Source organism: Arachis hypogaea, chromosome 5 (assembly GCF_003086295.3).
Source record: "Arachis hypogaea cultivar Tifrunner chromosome 5, arahy.Tifrunner.gnm2.J5K5, whole genome shotgun sequence".
Classification (NCBI taxonomy): Eukaryota; Viridiplantae; Streptophyta; class Magnoliopsida; order Fabales; family Fabaceae; genus Arachis; species Arachis hypogaea.
The window spans coordinates 87236682-87256197 of NC_092040.1; the positions used below are offsets into that span (position 1 = coordinate 87236682).

At 28.7% G+C, this 19516-nt stretch overlaps 2 protein-coding genes and 1 long non-coding RNA gene across 3 annotated transcripts; 2 read left to right on the plus strand and 1 right to left on the minus strand.

The window, feature by feature from the left end:
- Positions 1-1394: 1394 nt before the first annotated feature.
- On the plus strand, positions 1395-2460 carry LOC112801728 (uncharacterized). Its single transcript, XM_025844636.3, has 2 exons — positions 1395-1528; positions 1674-2460. Exons 1-2 carry the CDS (start codon positions 1472-1474, stop codon positions 2298-2300), a joined length of 684 nt encoding a protein of 227 aa, XP_025700421.1. The 5' UTR covers positions 1395-1471; the 3' UTR covers positions 2301-2460.
- A 3061-nt stretch (positions 2461-5521) lies between these two features.
- LOC112801729 (probable serine/threonine-protein kinase At1g01540) lies at positions 5522-9583 on the minus strand. The gene is made up of 4 exons (XM_025844638.3): positions 8715-9583; positions 7597-7857; positions 6594-7463; positions 5522-6194 (listed from the first exon to the last, which is right to left on the minus strand). The coding sequence occupies exons 1-4, from the start codon at positions 9166-9168 to the stop codon at positions 5713-5715; spliced, it is 2067 nt and encodes a 688-aa protein (XP_025700423.1). The 5' UTR covers positions 9169-9583; the 3' UTR covers positions 5522-5712.
- An 8366-nt stretch (positions 9584-17949) lies between these two features.
- Positions 17950-19235, plus strand: LOC140184536 (uncharacterized). Its single transcript, XR_011881566.1, has 3 exons — positions 17950-18416; positions 18497-18632; positions 18722-19235. It is a non-coding gene; the product is annotated as an uncharacterized lncRNA (long non-coding RNA).
- Positions 19236-19516: the final 281 nt, after the last annotated feature.

Here is a 19516-nt window from a genome sequence, read left to right on the forward strand (position 1 = left end):
TTCCGTGCAAAAAGAATCCACAATTAAACAAAAGTAAGTAGAAATTTTGTTCAAATTAAACTTATAATAAAATCAACATCAGCAATAATCATGGAAAATCCCTTTTCTATTTTTCTTTTTAATTTATTTTACGAATTAAATAATGAAACATTTTTCTAATACAGCTCCCCTCAGCTTAGCTTGTTGTAGATACTGTATGATACATAGAACTTAAATAGCTTAATGTGTTTATTTGATGGGACACAGAAATTAATATATAGATACGGTGATATACGTTTATTATTTATTTGTTGAGACATTGATTTTTGAAGAATACAGTAACACACAAATATATATAAAATATATGTATTTGGTATTTTTAAAAAAAAATGAAATACTGAGACACATTAAATAAAACACAAATATTTACTCATTTATCTTTAATAATTTATTTTTATCTTTATTCTATTGATGATAATATAAGACTAAAATTGATATTTAGTTTATATTAACGTGTCTTATTTATTATTATTAAATACAATAAAATATTTGTATATCTTTATATATATGCTTTTTTGTGTATTTATGTCCGTGTCTATATATTTAAAAGACAATAAACAAACACAACCTAAAAAAAATAGCTTTTGTTATACACACGTATATATCAGGAATATACTTGTGTAACCATTATTTTCTTTTTTTTTAAGTTTAATTTCATATATATATATATATATATATATATATATATATATATATTATATAATATATATAATATAATATAATATAATGGTTCGGTTAAGTTGAGTTTACATAATAATTTTAAAATGATTTTAGAATTTAATTTTAATATATTAATGGTATAAAATATTTTATTAAATTATTTAATTATATTTATTTTTTAGATGATTATTTATATAATTTATATAAAAATAATTATTTTTGTTGATGTAAGATTATATAATAATTGATTAGTAGTATATTAAAATTAAATTTATGATTTTATGAAAATTTGAGCTTAATATATACTTAAGTTGCATTTTAGAGCTAATGAGTTATAACTCAAATGATAACCTTTTTATATTTATTTAAGAAGTCGCGAATTTGAATTTCTCTACTGGTAAAAAAAATAAAAAATAAAAAAGCTTCTGTTTAGACGTTACTTTCACTAAACTATAGTTGATTTTGTATTTATGTGTTATATGAAAATATATTTATTTATATATCTATAAAAAATAAAAAATAAAACACGTCTTGATAGACATGATATCCAACAAGACAGTAGCATTATATAGAATACAATATTTAATTAATTTTCTATGTCCTAAGCTAGTTGGAAGAGCACATGACCCACACTGGTCCAGCTAGGTCCCTTGTAATGTGATCCTATATATACACTCCTAATAACCAAAAACCAATTCACTCAAACATTTCCATCATCTCAAAGCATTATCAAGTGAACAATTTTATTCTCTTCCACCCAAAAATACAAACCATGGCTTGTTGGTCTGCAGAAAATGCCACTAAGGCCTATCTCAACACTTTGAAAATGGTTAGTATTTTTTTTTTTAAAATATAACATCATTTGTACATATAAAAACAAACATATTTAATTGTCTAAATTCGATTATTAAATATGTTTTAATTTTAATGTACAACTAATATTATCGTTTTTAATAAGACTTTTTATTTTTCAGGGACAAAAAGCGAAAGAACCGGCTGTGGCGGAGTTTATATCGGCCTTGGCCGCCGGGAACAATGCGCAGCTAATGGTGGTGGCTTGTGCCGGGGCGGCCGACTCAGCCACCTTACTAGCCCTAGTAGAGGCGGCAAATCAAACCGGGGGACACGTGATTTGCATTGTTCCAACTCATGAAGACTTAAATGGGTCAAAGTATGTTGTTGGAAGAACAGCATCAAATGAAGTCGAATTCATGGTTGGAGAGGCTGAGATCCTTCTCCTTAACCAGTACGCCGCCGCCGACTTCGTCCTCATCGATTGCAAGCTCAAGAACCATGAAGAGATTCTGAAGGCAGTTCAAGTTGGTGGAAGGAAGCAAAATGGGACATTGGTGGTTGGTTACAATGCATTTGTGTGTAAAGGGTCTAGGTGGTCCTCTTCATCATCTTGTGGTTCAAGAACTCAGTTACTTCCAATTGGAGAAGGATTATTTGTAACTAGGTTTGGATCAAGCACAGTTCATACTCCAAAACATGGAATCAACAAGATCAAGAGTCGTTGGATTGTTAAGGTTGATAAATGCACTGGGGAAGAACATGTTTTCAGGGTTAGGTTTCCACAAGGAAAAGTTATTCAAGCTTAAATTAAAATTAAAACATATATATAAATATTTAGGATTCAGAAAAAAAAAATTAAGGGGGTGTTAATTAAGTTTTGCTTCTCTTAAGAAGAAGCTCATAGTAGATAGTACTATTCTAAATGTATATATAAATATATATTATTAGATGAATTGGTTTTGAAATTTTTGGGTGATTCCTTTTAGTTATGTTCTAATAACAAAGTGATAATTGATTAAGCATTACAACTATCAATTACACCATATTAGTAAAAATAATTAATTTTAAAAAAAGTAATTATATTTTTAAATTTAATTGAATCATCGTGTATAAATTTTTTTATCTTATAAATATATTAAAATTAAACTCATATTAATTAATATATTATAAAATGAATTAATATCGTATCATTAATGTATATCTTTGTTCAAAACTTTAAAACAATAAGTTTATGATTTTCTTATTAAAAATGTATATTATTGGCTAATTAAAATTTAATTTATGTCAACTTTATAAATCACACTTGAAATTTAATTGTGTACACGAGAGATATGGACATTATTCTTCCTAATAGTTCCCGAAACGCATGTAATTATATTGATTTAGTATGTCATATATATAATTAAAATTTATCTATTCATTATTTCTAAGTTGGCTTTTTAGCCTAAGTTTCTTAATTACCCACCAAAACCAAACTTTGAATAATTAACTTATGGTAAGCTTTTTGATGAGTTGATATCATGATTGAACATCTTTCCCACCTCTTATTACTTTAATTCTCCCCTGGCCTAATGATAGATTTAATTTGGATACTCATTATTGATCCATTGATGAGTCCCACTTGATTATTAATTAAAGCCAAACAGAGCCTAATTAAGTCCCTAACCTCAAAGTACAGACACCAGGCTGTACATAATAATAATAATAATAATAATAATAATAATAATAATAATAATAATAATAATAATAATAATAATAATAATAATAATGTTAGCATATGTCCTAAGAGTACTATATAAATATACTATATAATAATTAGAAAATTTACATAGAAAATGTAAGTCAAATAAAAAGAAATTAAATTTTTATGCAATAAATTCTTGGGAAAAATCAAACTTTTCATTTTTCATTCTCTTAACCAATGTCTTTAATAGATTTTTTTTCTTGCTAAATTGTAATAATAATGAAACTAAAAGTGTAATTAATTTAAAAACCAAGTTATGATGATGAAGCTTCTACCTGCTATGCTCTAACATGAGGCTTGTGATTCTGTCTCTCCACATTACAGCAAAAACCTTATGGTAATGCTGGATACATGGATATAGGTGTATAGTATAATATACAGTATCATCCAAGATTGTAAACAATTATTAATATTAATATTATTATTTATTTATTTAACATTGATCAGAAAACATTTTATTAATTAGCAGTCAACAACAGCTAATTGGTGCTTGCATGCTTAGGGAATAATCACTACTGCTCCAGTGTCCTTATTGCAAGGGCAACAATTGAATTCCACAATAATGTATCATTATTGTGCTGTTAAACTTAATTTATAAATAAATTATTAATACTTAATACTATAACATTCATAAGATGGGATAAATTAGAGAATGTCATTAGATTGAAACGTCTAGTAATTAAATCATTGCAAGTTAAAATAACAAAGATATGCCAAACTAGATTATTAAGTCTAAATTATGTTTCCTCAAATGTCTTGTATTTGACATTTTCAGTTGCTTGTTATTAGTTAAATAATTTTTTTTTCAAAGTTAGAAATGAGACTCGTACTGCAATCTCTAAATGAGTATGGAGAGACTATGTTATTTGAGTTATAACTCGTTGGCTATTAGTTAAATACTTTACTTATTATTACTTATGCATGTTTAATATTTATTAATTATAACAATAATTAATGAATACTAAATAAAATAAATTTTAACTATTTTTAGTTAATTTTTTTTAACTAAACATTTTTGTTTTTTTATTTGAATTTAGAATTTTGTTGTTTTTTTGTTTGGGCCAGAATATAACTGGGCTGGGAACTGGAAAGTGGGGAGTGGGGTCAATGTTAAGTTGTTAACTAACAATTGGGTGAAATAGAGAAAATGTAATAGGCCTGTTGGATGGTTGGGTACATAACATGCAGAATGGACCCAAATGGTTTATAACTGTACAGCATCTTTCAAGCTCACCAAAAAAAATCTCACCCAAAAAGGTCATTATTGTCTTTGTATGTCCAACAACTTTTTCTCAACATGTGACTATGTGAGGACCACACCAAACCCTAAGTGAAATTCTTAAATCCTGCATGTCACATACATCATACGCCACTGAAGCGTTTTGAAATACGAAAAAGATTTTAACAAACGCACCAAGCATGCTTGTTAAAATCTTATTATCTAAACATTTAATGATAGCATCAATCGAGACCCACATTGTTATCACAATTCACAACTTCCATGTATTATACCTTATATAATATGGTCCATAATAGTTCTTGACATAAAACCAAACAAGAAAAGAAAAGAAAAAAAAGAAAGAAAGGGTGGATTTAACAATTCAAAAACTGAATTTTTTGTAGATATCCATGTGACATAAAAATGGTAGGGCAGCCTGGTGCACAAGCATTTCGCATTAACGTAAGGTTCAACAAAATATCGCACCCAAAAAATGTAAGTATGACTTATGTCAGAAGATGACCACTAGACCAAGACCTTATGTGCACATTATCATTTAAAGTTACACTACTATACTCCTTCGGTGCATTTTTTTGTGTTGTCATTATCTGAATTTTTTGGCATATTTCTTTAACTGTATATTCAGATACATTGATCTAAAATCATAACAGAAAAAAAAAATACAGGTATATATTAACAGTCATTTGTTACTATCAGCATATTTTTCTAGTTTTATTATATTGTTCTTATTGCCATGCCACAGAAGTAGAAAGCAAAAGAAAAGGCTCAAATAACCTGATTTAGCCACAACTTAAAAAGGAGGGGACTACCAAAAAACGTGCAGATAGGTTCATTCAATTAGCATTTATTCCTATTGGAAATTTGAAAAGGGAATGTGATTCCTGAATCATCATGATGTTATGTGCACACTACCACCATTGATGGAGATATATCTGATTTTTCTTTTTGTTTATGCTTGTCTCTGTAAAAAGGACATTTCAAAATAGAGCCATTCATCATTTCACCATAAACATAAACACACAAAATAAACAAAGCAAAAACAATTGGACAAAATAGCATATGATTAGAGAAAAGAAATTCAAGAAATTCTTAATAACAGGCTACAAACTACAATCTACTGTCCTAGACATTCACAGAACAAGGTAGTCCTTAGTTAAGGACACAGAATCAATGTCACTACCATGAGTAGCTATATCTTGATGGTATGATAATCAAAACGGCTTGGTTACTGTGATCAGAGACAGCTACTACAGTTGCTGAGTTCTTGAACAATGGCTTCCATTGTTGGCCTCTCGAAGGGAGACTCTTGGGAGCAAAGCAAAGCCATCTTTGCGAGTTTAGCAGCCTCGTATTCAAAGAATCTGCCATGCAAATTCGGGTCGATGAATTCTTCGAACTTGAAGGATTCCACGGCAAGGCGTAACGAGCAAGTTATCTTCTGCTTCCCTGTGAGGATCTGGAAAAGAAGCACCCCGAAAGCATACACATCGCTTTTCTCTGTAAATTTGCCTGTAGTTGTGTACTCAGGAGCCAAATAACCCTTGGCAGCACTGGCCTTTAATGCAGAGAAAACGATGTCATTAGTGAGAAGCTTGTACAGGCCGGAATCTGAAAGCAGCGGGTTGTATCGCTGATCGACAAGTACTTTCTCCGCAGAGATGTTTTGGTGAACAAGAGCCGGTTTGTTTGCCTTGTATGCATGTAGATATGCTATACCTGAAAAAAGAAACAAGGTTCAGTATAAACGAGAAACTTGTAAAGATTAATAGTGTATCATATGGTTCATGTTTACTTAAATTCAATAAATAAAATAAAACACTTCATCAAAATGAAAAAAATTCATGTAGATGCAAATCAACTAAAGCACAAATTAAACTTTAAGCCTTCACTCCTTTTATATGTCACTTCGAAAATTCATTCCATCCTTTTTATTAAGATCCAAATCAGTGTATCGGAATACAATCTGTATCCAGAAACCTCGATCCAAGGATGTGCCAAATTTTCGCAACGACAAATAAAAGAATACGGACAGATTACAACTTTAGGATGGTTAGTTGGTTACCATATTGGAATGCTGAACTACTTGAATGTAAGGGCAAAGAATAGAAGACTAACCTTTGGCAATGCCTTTCACAATAGAAACTCTAGTTGACCATTCCAGGATTTCTCCGTTACCCTCCTTCACATCTAGGTAGCGCGTCAGATTTCCATTAGGCACAAAATCATAGACAAGGAAGCATTCACCTCGTCCCCTTGAACAGCAAAATCCTCTCAACCTCACTAAATTCTCATTCCTCAGTGAGGTCAAAGTGTTCAGGCCCTTCAAAAATTCAGCTTCATCTGATTTGCAGCTAGTTTTACTGATGCTCTTAACAGCAACAACAGACCCGTCTCTCAAAACTCCTTTATATGTTGCACTGAAGTTGCTCTTACCTAACAAATTCATATCTGAGAAATACTGAGTTGCCGACTCTACTTCTTCCAAGTTGAACCTGAAACTCTGGAACATATCTTGGCTATCTCCATTGAAATTCCTGCTATCAGCTAAAGGGTCCCATCCATTGGCATACTCAAGGCTCACTAGAGGAGAACCGTTTTTCCTATATATACCCTTGGTTTGATCAGTACTTAGGCGGCTCTCGGAGATATCAAAAGCATTTCCAAGCTTTTGTTTCCGTCGACGGTACAATGTAAAGGTCAGAAGTCCAATTGCTGATACTGCAATCATAACCAGAACTATGCCAACCGTAACAGATGTGTGCTTGGATTTTGATGAACTTTGGCACCGAGTTCCATTGCAAGGCAACTTTACATTTGCAGTTTCTGGGATATCTCTAGATAGACCATTAACTCCTGCCCCATAGGGTTCAGGTCTATTGGGGTTGACATGATCCGAATCATTGCAAGCTCTCAAGGATGAAAACCCAACTCCACATAACCCCGCATTTGATTCATACACAAATCCATATTCCAGTCTCTTAAGAGCTTCATTAAAGCAAAGAAAGAAAATAAGCATACTTTAGAGTTTAGATTCATAATTTCGGATAAATAAAAACAATTTAACAAGGAAATTAACAGCACCAACAAATTAAGGTAACCATCAGCAAATCATTGTTACCAGGAGGTACATTCCCAGAGAGCGTATTGTTGTGAACATCCAGAACTTGCAGTGAAGTAACATCAGCTAGTCTAGAGGGAATGGAACCAAAGAGCTTATTAGAGCTCAAATCTAGTCTCATCAACATTCCCAAATCACCTAGACTAGCAGGGATTGCACCTGTTAACTCGTTCGATTGCAAAGCAAGAACACTAAGCTTTTTCAAATCACCAAGCTGTGTAGGTATGCTTCCTGTCAACTGATTGTAACAAAGCTGCAAAACTACAAAGCAGAAAAAACATATGCAAGATAAGCACACTCCCAAGTTTGAATCACCAACAGATAGCTATTCACATCTAAAGAAAACAGCAGGAAACATCAACTTTTTTATTGCAAGAAAAAGCTTGTAAGACTCAACAACAGAGTTGAAGGGGATTGTTTCCCATATCAATATCACAATATGTTTAATTTTTTGTGTACATTAGCAAAATGCAGGAAAAAATTTTTTGGGTGTCTGAGAAAACAATGAAACACGCTAAAGAGCTAAGCTATCCCTCAGAACTACATCCTGGATATCAGTCCCAGGAGTTTTAATTGAAAAGAATCTCCATTTACTCAAGGAAAAAGGTAAAACGTTTGAGGAAAAGAATTAAATAGAGTTCAGAAACAGATACATGAGATTAATAACGTTGTTGCCCCCTTCATATCCTAGTTCATACCTAGGTCTTGCAATTAAAACAGAGGAGTTCAGGTGGTTGGAAATTGTATTTATAGCTGTTTAAAATGTCTTCTACAAAGATGATTTCTCGAAAGAGAAAGAAAAAATAAAAAGCGTTGAGCTACAAAAGTACAAATTCACTTCCCTTCTCATGAATCAACTACTTTGAAACACTGCAGTGCAAGAGAACCACCATTTGAGGGAAAAGTACCAGAAGGTCCATAACAGGACATGATAGCTAATGGTACAGGAACTAAACACAACAAAGCTCAAATCTTTCAGTGAAACCCGGAAACTAAACATCATTCAAATGCACAAAAATATAAAAAGATAGAAGCTTTCAACAAGTAACCATTTGAAGCAAAACCACAAAAAGTTCCAACGTTTTCAAGAGGGAAAAAAATAAAACATAACATCTAACCTTGGAGGTTCTCCATCTTGCCGATCTCAGAAGGGATTTCCCCAGAAAGATGATTAACATTCAGATACAAATCACTGAGCTGAGTCAAGTTTGCAATCTCCTTAGGTATGTCGCCAGATAATGAGTTATAATGCAAGTAGAGTCCTGTAAGGTGCTTAAGTCCAGCAATGGAAGATGAAAGCTTCCCAGAGAGACCTTTCCCTTGCAGAGAAATATTTGCAACTTGACCTTGATCATTGCAAGCAATACCTTCAAAGGAACCACCACCACAAGGGTTGCCATTCATGGTCCAAGATGAGAGATAGGTGTTGTCCGGATCCAAAGCAGCCTTCAAGTCCAACAGTGATTTAAGCTCATCATCTTCGACATTTCCACAAACACATGGTGGGTTGAAAACCAAAAACATTACGAGAGAGAAGAGATGAAGAAGTAATGAAGGAACTGAACACCCCATTTTCAGTTGAAGGATGAAAATGAGGTTGAGGATTGAAGTCCTTTTCTTTTTGGTCTCCCTTTAAACTCAAATTCTTGTTGTGTTTAAACCAAAGGCTGTTTTTTACTTTACTTGTTTCTGAAACACTTGAATGGGTAGTGTCTGTTTTCTCCACAAGGCAAAGGAGAGAGGGTGGTAATGGAGGAAGTGACAAAAGTTGCAGAAGAAAATGGACAGGTCAGGAACCAAAGGGTGTGGAGAGAGAGAGAGATATGATAATAAAGGAAGTGAGTGAAAAGTGGTGTTCATGGTGTGCATGCAAGTTCTGAACTGTGATTGAATGTTGACCGTTGGATTTGGTTGGAACATAGTGAGGGTTCTTATGTTGTTTGTCTGTTACTTGCACTTTGGTTTCATGCTCCAAAACAAAAGCTCCAAGTATTGGGATGCTACTTCCTTAGACTACTTAATGTCGTTATGCCAAAATAATATTTTAAAATCTTATATGATTCCAGATATTTAACTACCAAACAAATGATAAAACATTATTAGAATTTATTATTTTTAATTATTAATTAATTATCAATAGTTAAAATATATTATTAAATTATTAAATTAAAAAAATTAAATTTATAACTAAAAATGACGGTAAAAAATACACTCTAATATTTTTTTAACTAATTTATTTGATATAATATGTATTTATATCTTAAATATTTTTATATAAAAAACATTTTTAAAGAACACTAACTTTATTTGAATTATGTTATGTCTACATATTATATGTAAGATGTTATATTAATTTGTCTTTTATTATTAATAAATAGTAAAATTAATGTGTCTTAATCTTTAACAAAAAAATCTTTAGTTTAGGCTCAAAATTGAAAGAAAAAATTGTAGAAGAAAAACTCTTTATAATAAATCCAAATAAAAATACAAAAATTCAATCTAAAGAAATTTTAGAACACATATATATAATAATAAATAGAATGTAAGTGAAAGAATGAAAAGATAAATCTTCAGCTTATTATATACTTAGGCAAAACAGTTTTCAAAGTGGTACTTTCAGCTTCATTCTTTTGGAGTGTGCTGCAAAAGTTAGATTTTATTATGATGAGTGCTGCAAAAGTAAGATATTGTGTGTACCAAAGATTATACAGCAGTATTAGGAAACAGCTACTTAAATTGAGGGCTAATGTTTTTTTTATATGAAAAAAAAATATTGGTGTTTTTGTCAAAAATAAAATTATTTAGTGTAATTATATATGGGTGAATTTTATAAAAAAAAAGTTAACATATAAGATGTCTGTTATATGTAAGATGTGTGTTAGATACGTGTAATTATTCCGACAATATGCATAATGCATGTTGGACACGTGTCATTATTTTAGTAACATATAAAATATGTGTTACACGTTTTTTTATACTTCTATAAGTAACACACTTTAAATATTAATATTTAACTAAAACATCATTTTTATTTCTATATTAAAAATAATTTTTATAAATTGAGATTCACCTTTTAACATATATATATGTTGGTTTTAAATATGTAGGATAAATATTAATGTTATTATTAACTTTTTTTTAATCTTATTTGCGTCTCAATCATTTGTTTTCCTTTTCAGTAATGCAAAATAGATGTTATGAGCTCTACATATTATTGTAGTTGAAGAGTAGAATGCAGGGGATGTGAATAACCCTATTTAAGTGATATGGTATTTTTGTTATAATATCTAAATTGTTTAACTTTTTTTTCAAAATAAAAAACAAAATATTTAAAATAAAAAATAAATTATATAAATTTTATTAAATATTATTTATTTATCTTTTTTAATAACTTAGGTACAATATAACAAATACCATAGCATTCAGCTAATATTTATTATCAGACAATAGTACTATCACTATCTAATATAATGGCAAATAATTATGTCAATGTTATAATTAGACAGAGTTGTCATTATTTGTTGAGTAAAATGTTATTACCTGAACCAAGGTATTATAATTTGAGCAACATTCCCATCTCATTATAATTTGGTGTCTCTTACAAGAAACAAAGTAAAAATGATAATGTCATAAGGGACCAATTGATCTAAAAATTAACGTTAAAATTTTTTGTATAATGTTAATAATCATTTTAGAAAAATAAAATGTTGTAAAAAATTAATAAAATAAAATTTTAATTACCTTAAAATTTATATTTTTTATTTTTAGTCTCGGTAACTTAATTTATGGCTAACTAAAATATTACTTAATCATTTTAGTAGTTTTTTTCCAGGTTTGATTCAACAATTTTGACAATAAAAAGAGGTTTAAAAAATTTAATAATAAACGAGGAAATAAATGTAGGAGATAAATATGTCGGGTTCTGTAGGTCCCACTTCTGACTAGCAAGCTAAGGTTTGATTAGGTTTTTATAGTTTTTATTTAGGTGTCTATATTTTTAAAATTTAGAATTAAATATTTATATTAAAATATATATATATTAAACATATATTGTTAAAACACACCAAAATATTTATCTAAGGGACCTATAAAAGAAATTTTATGACTTGTAAGTTGTAAAAAAATTTTTAGTTGTCATCGTATCTTTTAACTTAATAGGTTAAGGATTAATTCGTTAAATCTGAATTTCATTTAAAAGTCTATCACTGTCAATAAATTACTCGATATACAAGATAAAATTTAAATTTCAACACTTATTTAAACAGACGAATAAACTAATTATCTGACTAATCCAACTATCCAAGTTGATTTAAGTTGTAACACTTTAATAATGGTCATGATAACTGAAAAAGCATGTTTCTGCAAAAAGTTTTTTTTTTTTTATCTTTTGGGCCCTGAACAATAGGGTCTTCCATTGATTTGTTTTATTACAAAATATGGTAATACCACTATAAACCATAATTAGTCGTGCTTATTTCTTAATTAACTTATAATTTCGGGTTAGTCAGCACCATCATGTGCTCCAAAATATTGGATTATTTGGAAGATTCTTTGATTTAAATCATTTATGCTGTTTCCACACCTTCCAAAAGCTAGTACACTATATATAAATTAACTTATATTATATCTATAAACTCTTATTTAATTCTTTTTTCTTTGGCAAATCACATGCACGATCTCAAAATAGTTGAACAGAACCGGTATAGTAATTTTTTTAAAAATTTGAATAATTTGATACATGCAAAACCAAATAAAATAGGACAAAAACGTGAAATATTTGGTTTTTTGCATAAAGTTATTTTCAATCCGTTGAAATAATAAATTTGACGGATAGCAGATAAAAAATAAAATTCCCACAGAATATTGGACCACCATAGCAAACATTGCCATAACCTTTTATTCTTTTCATCGGACAAGGGTTAATTAATAATTATTAATAAGTAACATAACTTTTTATATTTCTAATATTGTGAAGGAATCACAATAATCCAGTTGGTAAGACAAAAGAGAAAAGAAAAGGACCATAATGTTCTAACATTTGGTTAAGACTTAGAAGAATATTGGAAGATTTCACTAATAAAAAAGAACTAAGAAGGCAGATAATAAATTAGTAATAGATTGCATGGGTAATACCAAATGGTCCTGCCATTTTCTACTTTGTCTTTGTTCAGGAGGAGAATAGATTCCCCCTACCAAGATAATTTAGATAATTAGATTGGTTTATTTTTTGGAGATTGGAGCACAATGTGAATGTGAATGTCTAGTTAGTTGAACACCATTGTCATGTATAATGGTTCCATGACTTAGGTTAACTCAAAGACTAATCGCAATAATATCTTATGTATATATTTGTTTTGTTTTATATGCTAAACCGACACATATTGTTTAATTATTACATAAAATGTGAATTCATTTACTTTTTAATGGAGTTATTTTACCTTCTATTCATGAATCCAAATATTAATTCATTTCAGATAAAATATGATCTAATATTAAAAAAATATATTATTAGAAATAATAAATAAAGTAATCGGCTATGACTTATGAGTTTTAATTTTTTGTAAGAAATTCATTTTAAATTTTTCTAAAAAAGCATATAATTGACCTAGTTAGTGGATTACTCTTTTAAATCTTATCTATTCGTATAAAATATAACAAAATAGAGACTTAATATTTGTTTAATTAATAAAAGTACAATACTCTTTATTTAATAAAAAAAATATTTAACAATATAATAAGGCGGCATCAATTTGATGTACAAATATAAAAAACACTACTTCCTTATTACACTTGTACATAAATATGATATAATGCAATATCTGGTCATAGATAATTAATTGCACTTTTTGTTTTTGATATTAAAGTGGTAATAGTATTTTTTTTGAAATGTAGATTCTTAAAATATTATTTTTAAATATAAAATTATTTAATTAGAGAAATAAAAATTAGATTGTTTGATTTGTTAGAGATACGAAAATTGAACTATTCGATTTATGAGAGGTATAAAAATTAAATTATTCAATTTTTGTTAAAAATAAATAAAAAAATTTAAGATACAGAAATCAAATTATTAAATTTGTGTACTTTTTATAATTTAAAAAATATTAAAAATTACAATATTAGAATATATCACTATTTTTACTTTAATTCATATAAAAAAAAAGCCAATTAATTGAGTCCAACTGTCCAAGGATGTTAAAGTGTTAAACACTTAATACAATAGTAAATTAGTAATCTACGAGACTACCCTACCCCAAAAGAAGGTTTTGAGTTTTGACATATAATATTGCAAAGTGATGCTTTTAAGGCATTGGACCTTGTTATAGCTTTGGGGTCCTATATACATGCCCTATCAACACCACACCATTAGTAATAGTAGGAGACACAGCAGAGAGGGTGGTGTTTGTTTAATTTGCCAAAGGCAAGAATGAAAATAAAGAGAAAAAGGCATACATTATGAACAACTTTTTTTTATATATATATTGAATTATAAGTGATGAATTTTTTGAAGATGGCCTAAACTATGTGTTATACATTATTATGGACTTTTATAAAACATCAATAACATTTTGTCTTTTGATAATAATTTTTTTTTTTTACAAAACGTGTTACCATCATAATGGTATAAAACATTAAAATAATTAAATATTTTCGTGTTTCACACTGGAATTATCTATATATAAAAAATTTAGCAATTTAAGAAGTCTAATTTGAGAAAGTATGTATGTTTATATTTTGTCTAAAAATTCTTTAGGATAGATATAAAATACTCACAATATTGTTTCTATTTATTTACAAAATTCAATTTAAAAATTTTGTTTAAAAAAAATAACTATAGAATCATTTGGCTGGCCGACCAAATAAACATTGGCAAATAATATAAAAATTTATACAAAAACAATATAGTATTTAAATTGAATAATCTCTTAAATCAACTTATTATAATAAATGATTGATATATTTAAATACTTTAATATATAATAATTTCATACTGTAATGTGGCTGTGCTATTTCTTTTCATGTGCTTGTGGATTTATTACATATATGCTCAGACATTTATGAGATGTGATATATAATTTTTCACATGTGTGTATTGTTGTTCTATAAGTAAATAAATGGCCTTTTCTAATTTCTACTTTAAATATTTCTAAAAATTAAGCTCATGATTTCCATTTAATTTTGCATTTTAGGGTTTTAGAATATTTTATTATTCTCTAAGCTCCTCTTGGGCACTTCTTTAGATGCTCTGCAGAGACATGAGGCATCTCTTTATGCCAACAAAATGCTACGCTTCACTTTTATCACTCACTTTCCATGGCAAGAAAGTAGAGGTGTTAACCCATTATTATGTCTTTTTAAGAGAAGGAAAAAGTTAGCTAGGGTTCTAACCCTTCTCTTTTCTCTCCATATAATTTAGAAAAGAAAAAAAATAAATAGATCCATAATTTTATAATTTTAAGATATATAAATTTTTTATTAATTAAAAATATAAAAATGTTATTCATTTTTAAAAATTGAGATATTTAAGTTTTTCGTCTAAAATATATATAGAAGACAAACAAATCCTTTAGAAGAATTTAATGTTTCGCATTTTAAAATGTGAGAAACGTTTTTTTATTTTCAATTAATCGAAAATTTATTTATTTTTAAGATATAAAAAGTTAAAAATATATTTATCATTTTCTCTTAAAAAAACTATTATTTTGGTAGGAACAAAAAGACCATTCTCAATTTTTCATTAATAATATATATGGTTTGGTAGTGAAAGAAAAAATGGATTTAGATTATTATTATTATTATTATTATTATTATTATTATTATTATTATTATTATTATTATAAAAATTTTATGTATATAATAAATATTAATTATTAAATCAATCAATATATATATGTTATAAATATATATTATTTAATTATTTTTAATATATATTTTATACTAATAATTAATTTTCAGTATATATATAATATAATTATTTTTTTATTTCGAACGAATTTAGGTGGGTACATGATGATGGAGATTAGTCATAATAAACATAGATCTGAATTGGAGGTGATGATGTGGCATAAAATTATTAGCCATCATTTTCTGATTTCTGTTGGGTAGGATTGGAGCAACTACCTCCATAGAAGGAAAGGAATATGAACAAGTCAATGAATTACTATTTGATTGTACCATAGTCCAATATTGTAATAATAATAGTAATAGTACCATATGGTGATGACAACATGCAATTTTCATTTGTGTATCTTTGCATGTGATTTTCCATTATATTCAAAGGAAAACCTTAGACTTATATGATTCAAATTCAAATTTCTCGTGGGTACGTTCTACTCTTTTCATGAAGCATGACAAATTGTATTACCTAGAATTTGTCTTCATTATTGGAGACAGCTTCTTGGAAGTTTTCCTTTCTGTATGAAGGGTTTTTAATTTGCATGGTATGGATATTGTGCATGCTATTTTTTTTTTTTGTTCAAAAGAAGAATTAAGTGGTGGTTCTTTTAGACCAACGATTGATTTAAACATATAATTTCTTAACCATTAAAATAATTTTATTTTTTCTCACTTCTCTTATTTACTTTTTTTTATTACTATGAAAAAATTTTGATTGATATATTTATAATACGAATCAAATTCTTCTAGCTAGTAAGAAGATCAGATTAATAAAAGAATAAAATAATATTTTAATTATTTTTAAATTAAGATAATAGATTCATAAATAATAATAATTATAAATTTAAATGTGATTAAAATATATTATTTTATCACTTTACAAATTTCTTTAAGAGGTTTTTTTTTATAAAATACAGTTTCGTCAGTGCGATCACAAAACACATCAATATTATTTTTTATTGAGTAATATTTGTTTATTATATTATTAATAGATGTATTCAGTTTGTATGATATTTAATTTCAAATCGATTTAGAGTAGTTATACCACTATTGAAATATAGTTATTAATTGGATGTAATTTCACTTTAAATAAGGGCACACTACATTTAATAATAAAATTATGAATTAACCTAGATTTAATTAAGCAGAGTGAATTGCTTGAACATATTCTCATTTGCTTGGGTCAACATCTCATTTTGATAAAGAATATGCAGAAAGTTTAGACAGCCATTCATGCATGTAATACTCCCAAAGAAGAGTATGAAAAAGAAAGGATTAAAAATCACATATACAAAAGGGAAAAAAAAAGAAACAACCAAGATTCCGAGCATAAAGCTGTAAATGATAACGGTGGCCCAAAGTATCCAATCAATGGGGGGGAAAAAGAATAGTGCTAGATTTATCACATTACATGCATGTAAGGATTAGTTAGCAATGGTAACACTTTCCGAATTTATGGGTATTTATTCTGTTTTTATTTGTTTGAGGTGGATAATTATTTGTTGGGTATTTATTCTGTTTTTATTCGTTCGAAGTGAATAATTATTCGTTTTGTACAGTGATGGGTTTTTACTAGAACAGATTTTTGGGTCGAGTGGATTTAAATAATACCTGTCCCAATATATATATATAATATATATAATTTTAATATGTAATATATATAATATATGTAAAATAATTAATAATATTATATTATATTTAAATTTTTATTTTAATTTATGTTATGTATGTAATGATAATTATATAAATTTTAAAATTTAATTTTATTCGTTGAATTTCAATAATTATAGGGGCGGGTACGATACCCGTAAAGACGGATTAGGTTTTAACTTTTTACTATCTATAAATTTTATGCGAATTATTATAGGACGAGACGAAATTTGGTAGAACAAAAACTTGCCTCTACCGACTCCATTATCACCTCTAAATTTAACCAAATTGACATATGTTTTATATAAAAAATATCATTTATTTTATTACGGCTTAAGAGTTATCCAATTTGATATTTACTCTAAATTTAACTATTAAAAAAGTGACTATTTCATTCACTTTTACTTATTTTTAGGATATTCGTATACCGAAAATGCTATGTATATATTTAACTTAATTATTAAAATTAGTATTTATGTTATATATATATAATTTAATTTATTTTTAATATATATTTTATATTTTAATATATATTTTATACTAATAATTAATTTTAATATAAATCTAATATTATTATTTACATACACTTCGATCGCATGCACACACTATATTAAAGGCACATTTATATATCCACAAACTAGCTAGGTAACTAGCTAGGTAACTTTAGATTTGACCATGTTTATTGGAATGATATTCACTTTAGATTTTTTATTTATATTTTTTTATTTATTTTCTCTTCATTCCAACAATATACAAATAATTTAACTTTTTTTTTATTTTCTCTTCTTTCATTTATCTTTTTTTTTTGGATAATATTCAAGTTGGGCAGTCCAATCCGAACCAAGGAAAACTCCAAAACTCAATCTCTCCAAGAGCCAAGAACAGCACACCAACCCTTTCTCACTCTTCATCTTCGTCGTTAAGAAAACTCCAAGCTATTATCCAACAAGAAAGACTACTGCACGGCCTTCATTCCTTCATTCTTCGTTCCTTGCAATCATACTCTCTCATCCTTTCTTCGAAGCACGAGAAAATATCTCGCTTTCATTATTTCCACAAAAAATACAGCTAACTTAACCTTCAACATGCCACGATTCCGCCATGCCTTCTCTTGCTCTTTCAAACGGCGCCATTCCCCCCTAGGGACAACAAAAAACCCAAATTCAAAAAGGAAAGGAAAGAAAACAACAAGCATTCTATTCCACTATCTTCCCATAATGGAGGTGCCGAAGTCCACATTCGAATTATCCTCGAACTTTCTACCTGCAAGTGAAGTAAATTTCTTTCTGATTTAATTGATTCACAGCTAGTCCAAAACAAATTTTCAGAGTCATTAACTGTTTGCCATTTGCAGTGCTATGTAGTTCTCTTTTTTCAGAATGTTCGTAACGGTTTGTGGCTTACATATAAACCAATTTTGTTGAAGAGAACCGTTAACTGTAAGCTTGGCTACTTCATGCGCTAAAGCATTCCCTTCTCTAGGCACCCAGGTGAATCCACAATTTGAGATATTTTTTGCTAAATCCAAAATGTCATCCAAAATAACTTGAATTTCTGCAATTGATGCCTTTGATTTTAGAGCTTGGATGAGGATCAGATTGTCAGATTCAATGATAATTTTTTCCAATTGAAGGTTTTTTGCAATTATTAGTGCTTCCCTAACCGTTAATGCTTCCGTAGCTAAAGGCGAGGTGGCCGCTATTTTGGAGTTTGAGGCTGTGAGGAGGTTTTCAGTGTGGTCTCTGAATACTGCTACTGTTGCTCCTCCAGAAAACCCTTCAATAAATACTGCATCAACATTGCACTTAACCCATCCTGGCAGTGGCAGTCTCCACTTAACCCTTTTAACTGTCCTTCTTTCATTAACAGAAATTTTTGTCGTTTCTTCTGCCATTTCTGTAAATTCTGTTTCGATTTGTTTAGCCTTGTAGATTACTATTAAAGGACTAGTTTTGGACCTCTGATACACTGCTTGATTTCTTGCTTTCCACACTTTCCATGTCAAAAAATCAACTTTGCTGCTACACTGTTCATCATTAGTTCCTGTATATAACTTCATATTATTGAAAAGATCCATTATCCATTTTTCAAAAGATGAGACTGTATGGGCAGCACTGAATTTGGGCTCCAAACCACGCAGTCTTTGTCTAAGGGCAGAGCAGCAACGTATGTTCAGTGGTCTCTGATTCCTGTGAACAAATAGCACATATAGAAGTGTTAGAAATTTTTTTATTATAAAGATTTTGAAAAACTGATAATATGTTATGAGAGCCCCGCCATAAAAAGGTTCTGATCTTTTAAGGCACTTTTAATTTCCAAATGTCCCTCCATAAGTCCTTGAAGTCATCACTAGTTGATGGGTTATTTTTATTAT

Excerpts from the sequence above, each read along its gene's own strand:
- LOC112801728 (XM_025844636.3), top strand. The coding sequence starts at position 1,472 with ATGGCTTGTTGGTCTGCAGAAAATGCCACTAAGGCCTATCTCAACACT. Across the intron at positions 1,529-1,673 it reads ATCTCAACACTTTGAAAATG|GGACAAAAAGCGAAAGAACC; the intron begins GTTAGTATTTTT and ends TTTATTTTTCAG.
- LOC112801729 (XM_025844638.3), bottom strand. The coding sequence starts at position 9,168 with ATGGGGTGTTCAGTTCCTTCATTACTTCTTCATCTCTTCTCTCTCGTA. Across the intron at positions 7,858-8,714 it reads CAAGATGGAGAACCTCCAAG|TTTTGCAGCTTTGTTACAAT; the intron begins GTTAGATGTTAT and ends TCTGCTTTGTAG. Across the intron at positions 6,195-6,593 it reads TGTGAAAGGCATTGCCAAAG|GTATAGCATATCTACATGCA; the intron begins GTTAGTCTTCTA and ends TTCTTTTTTCAG.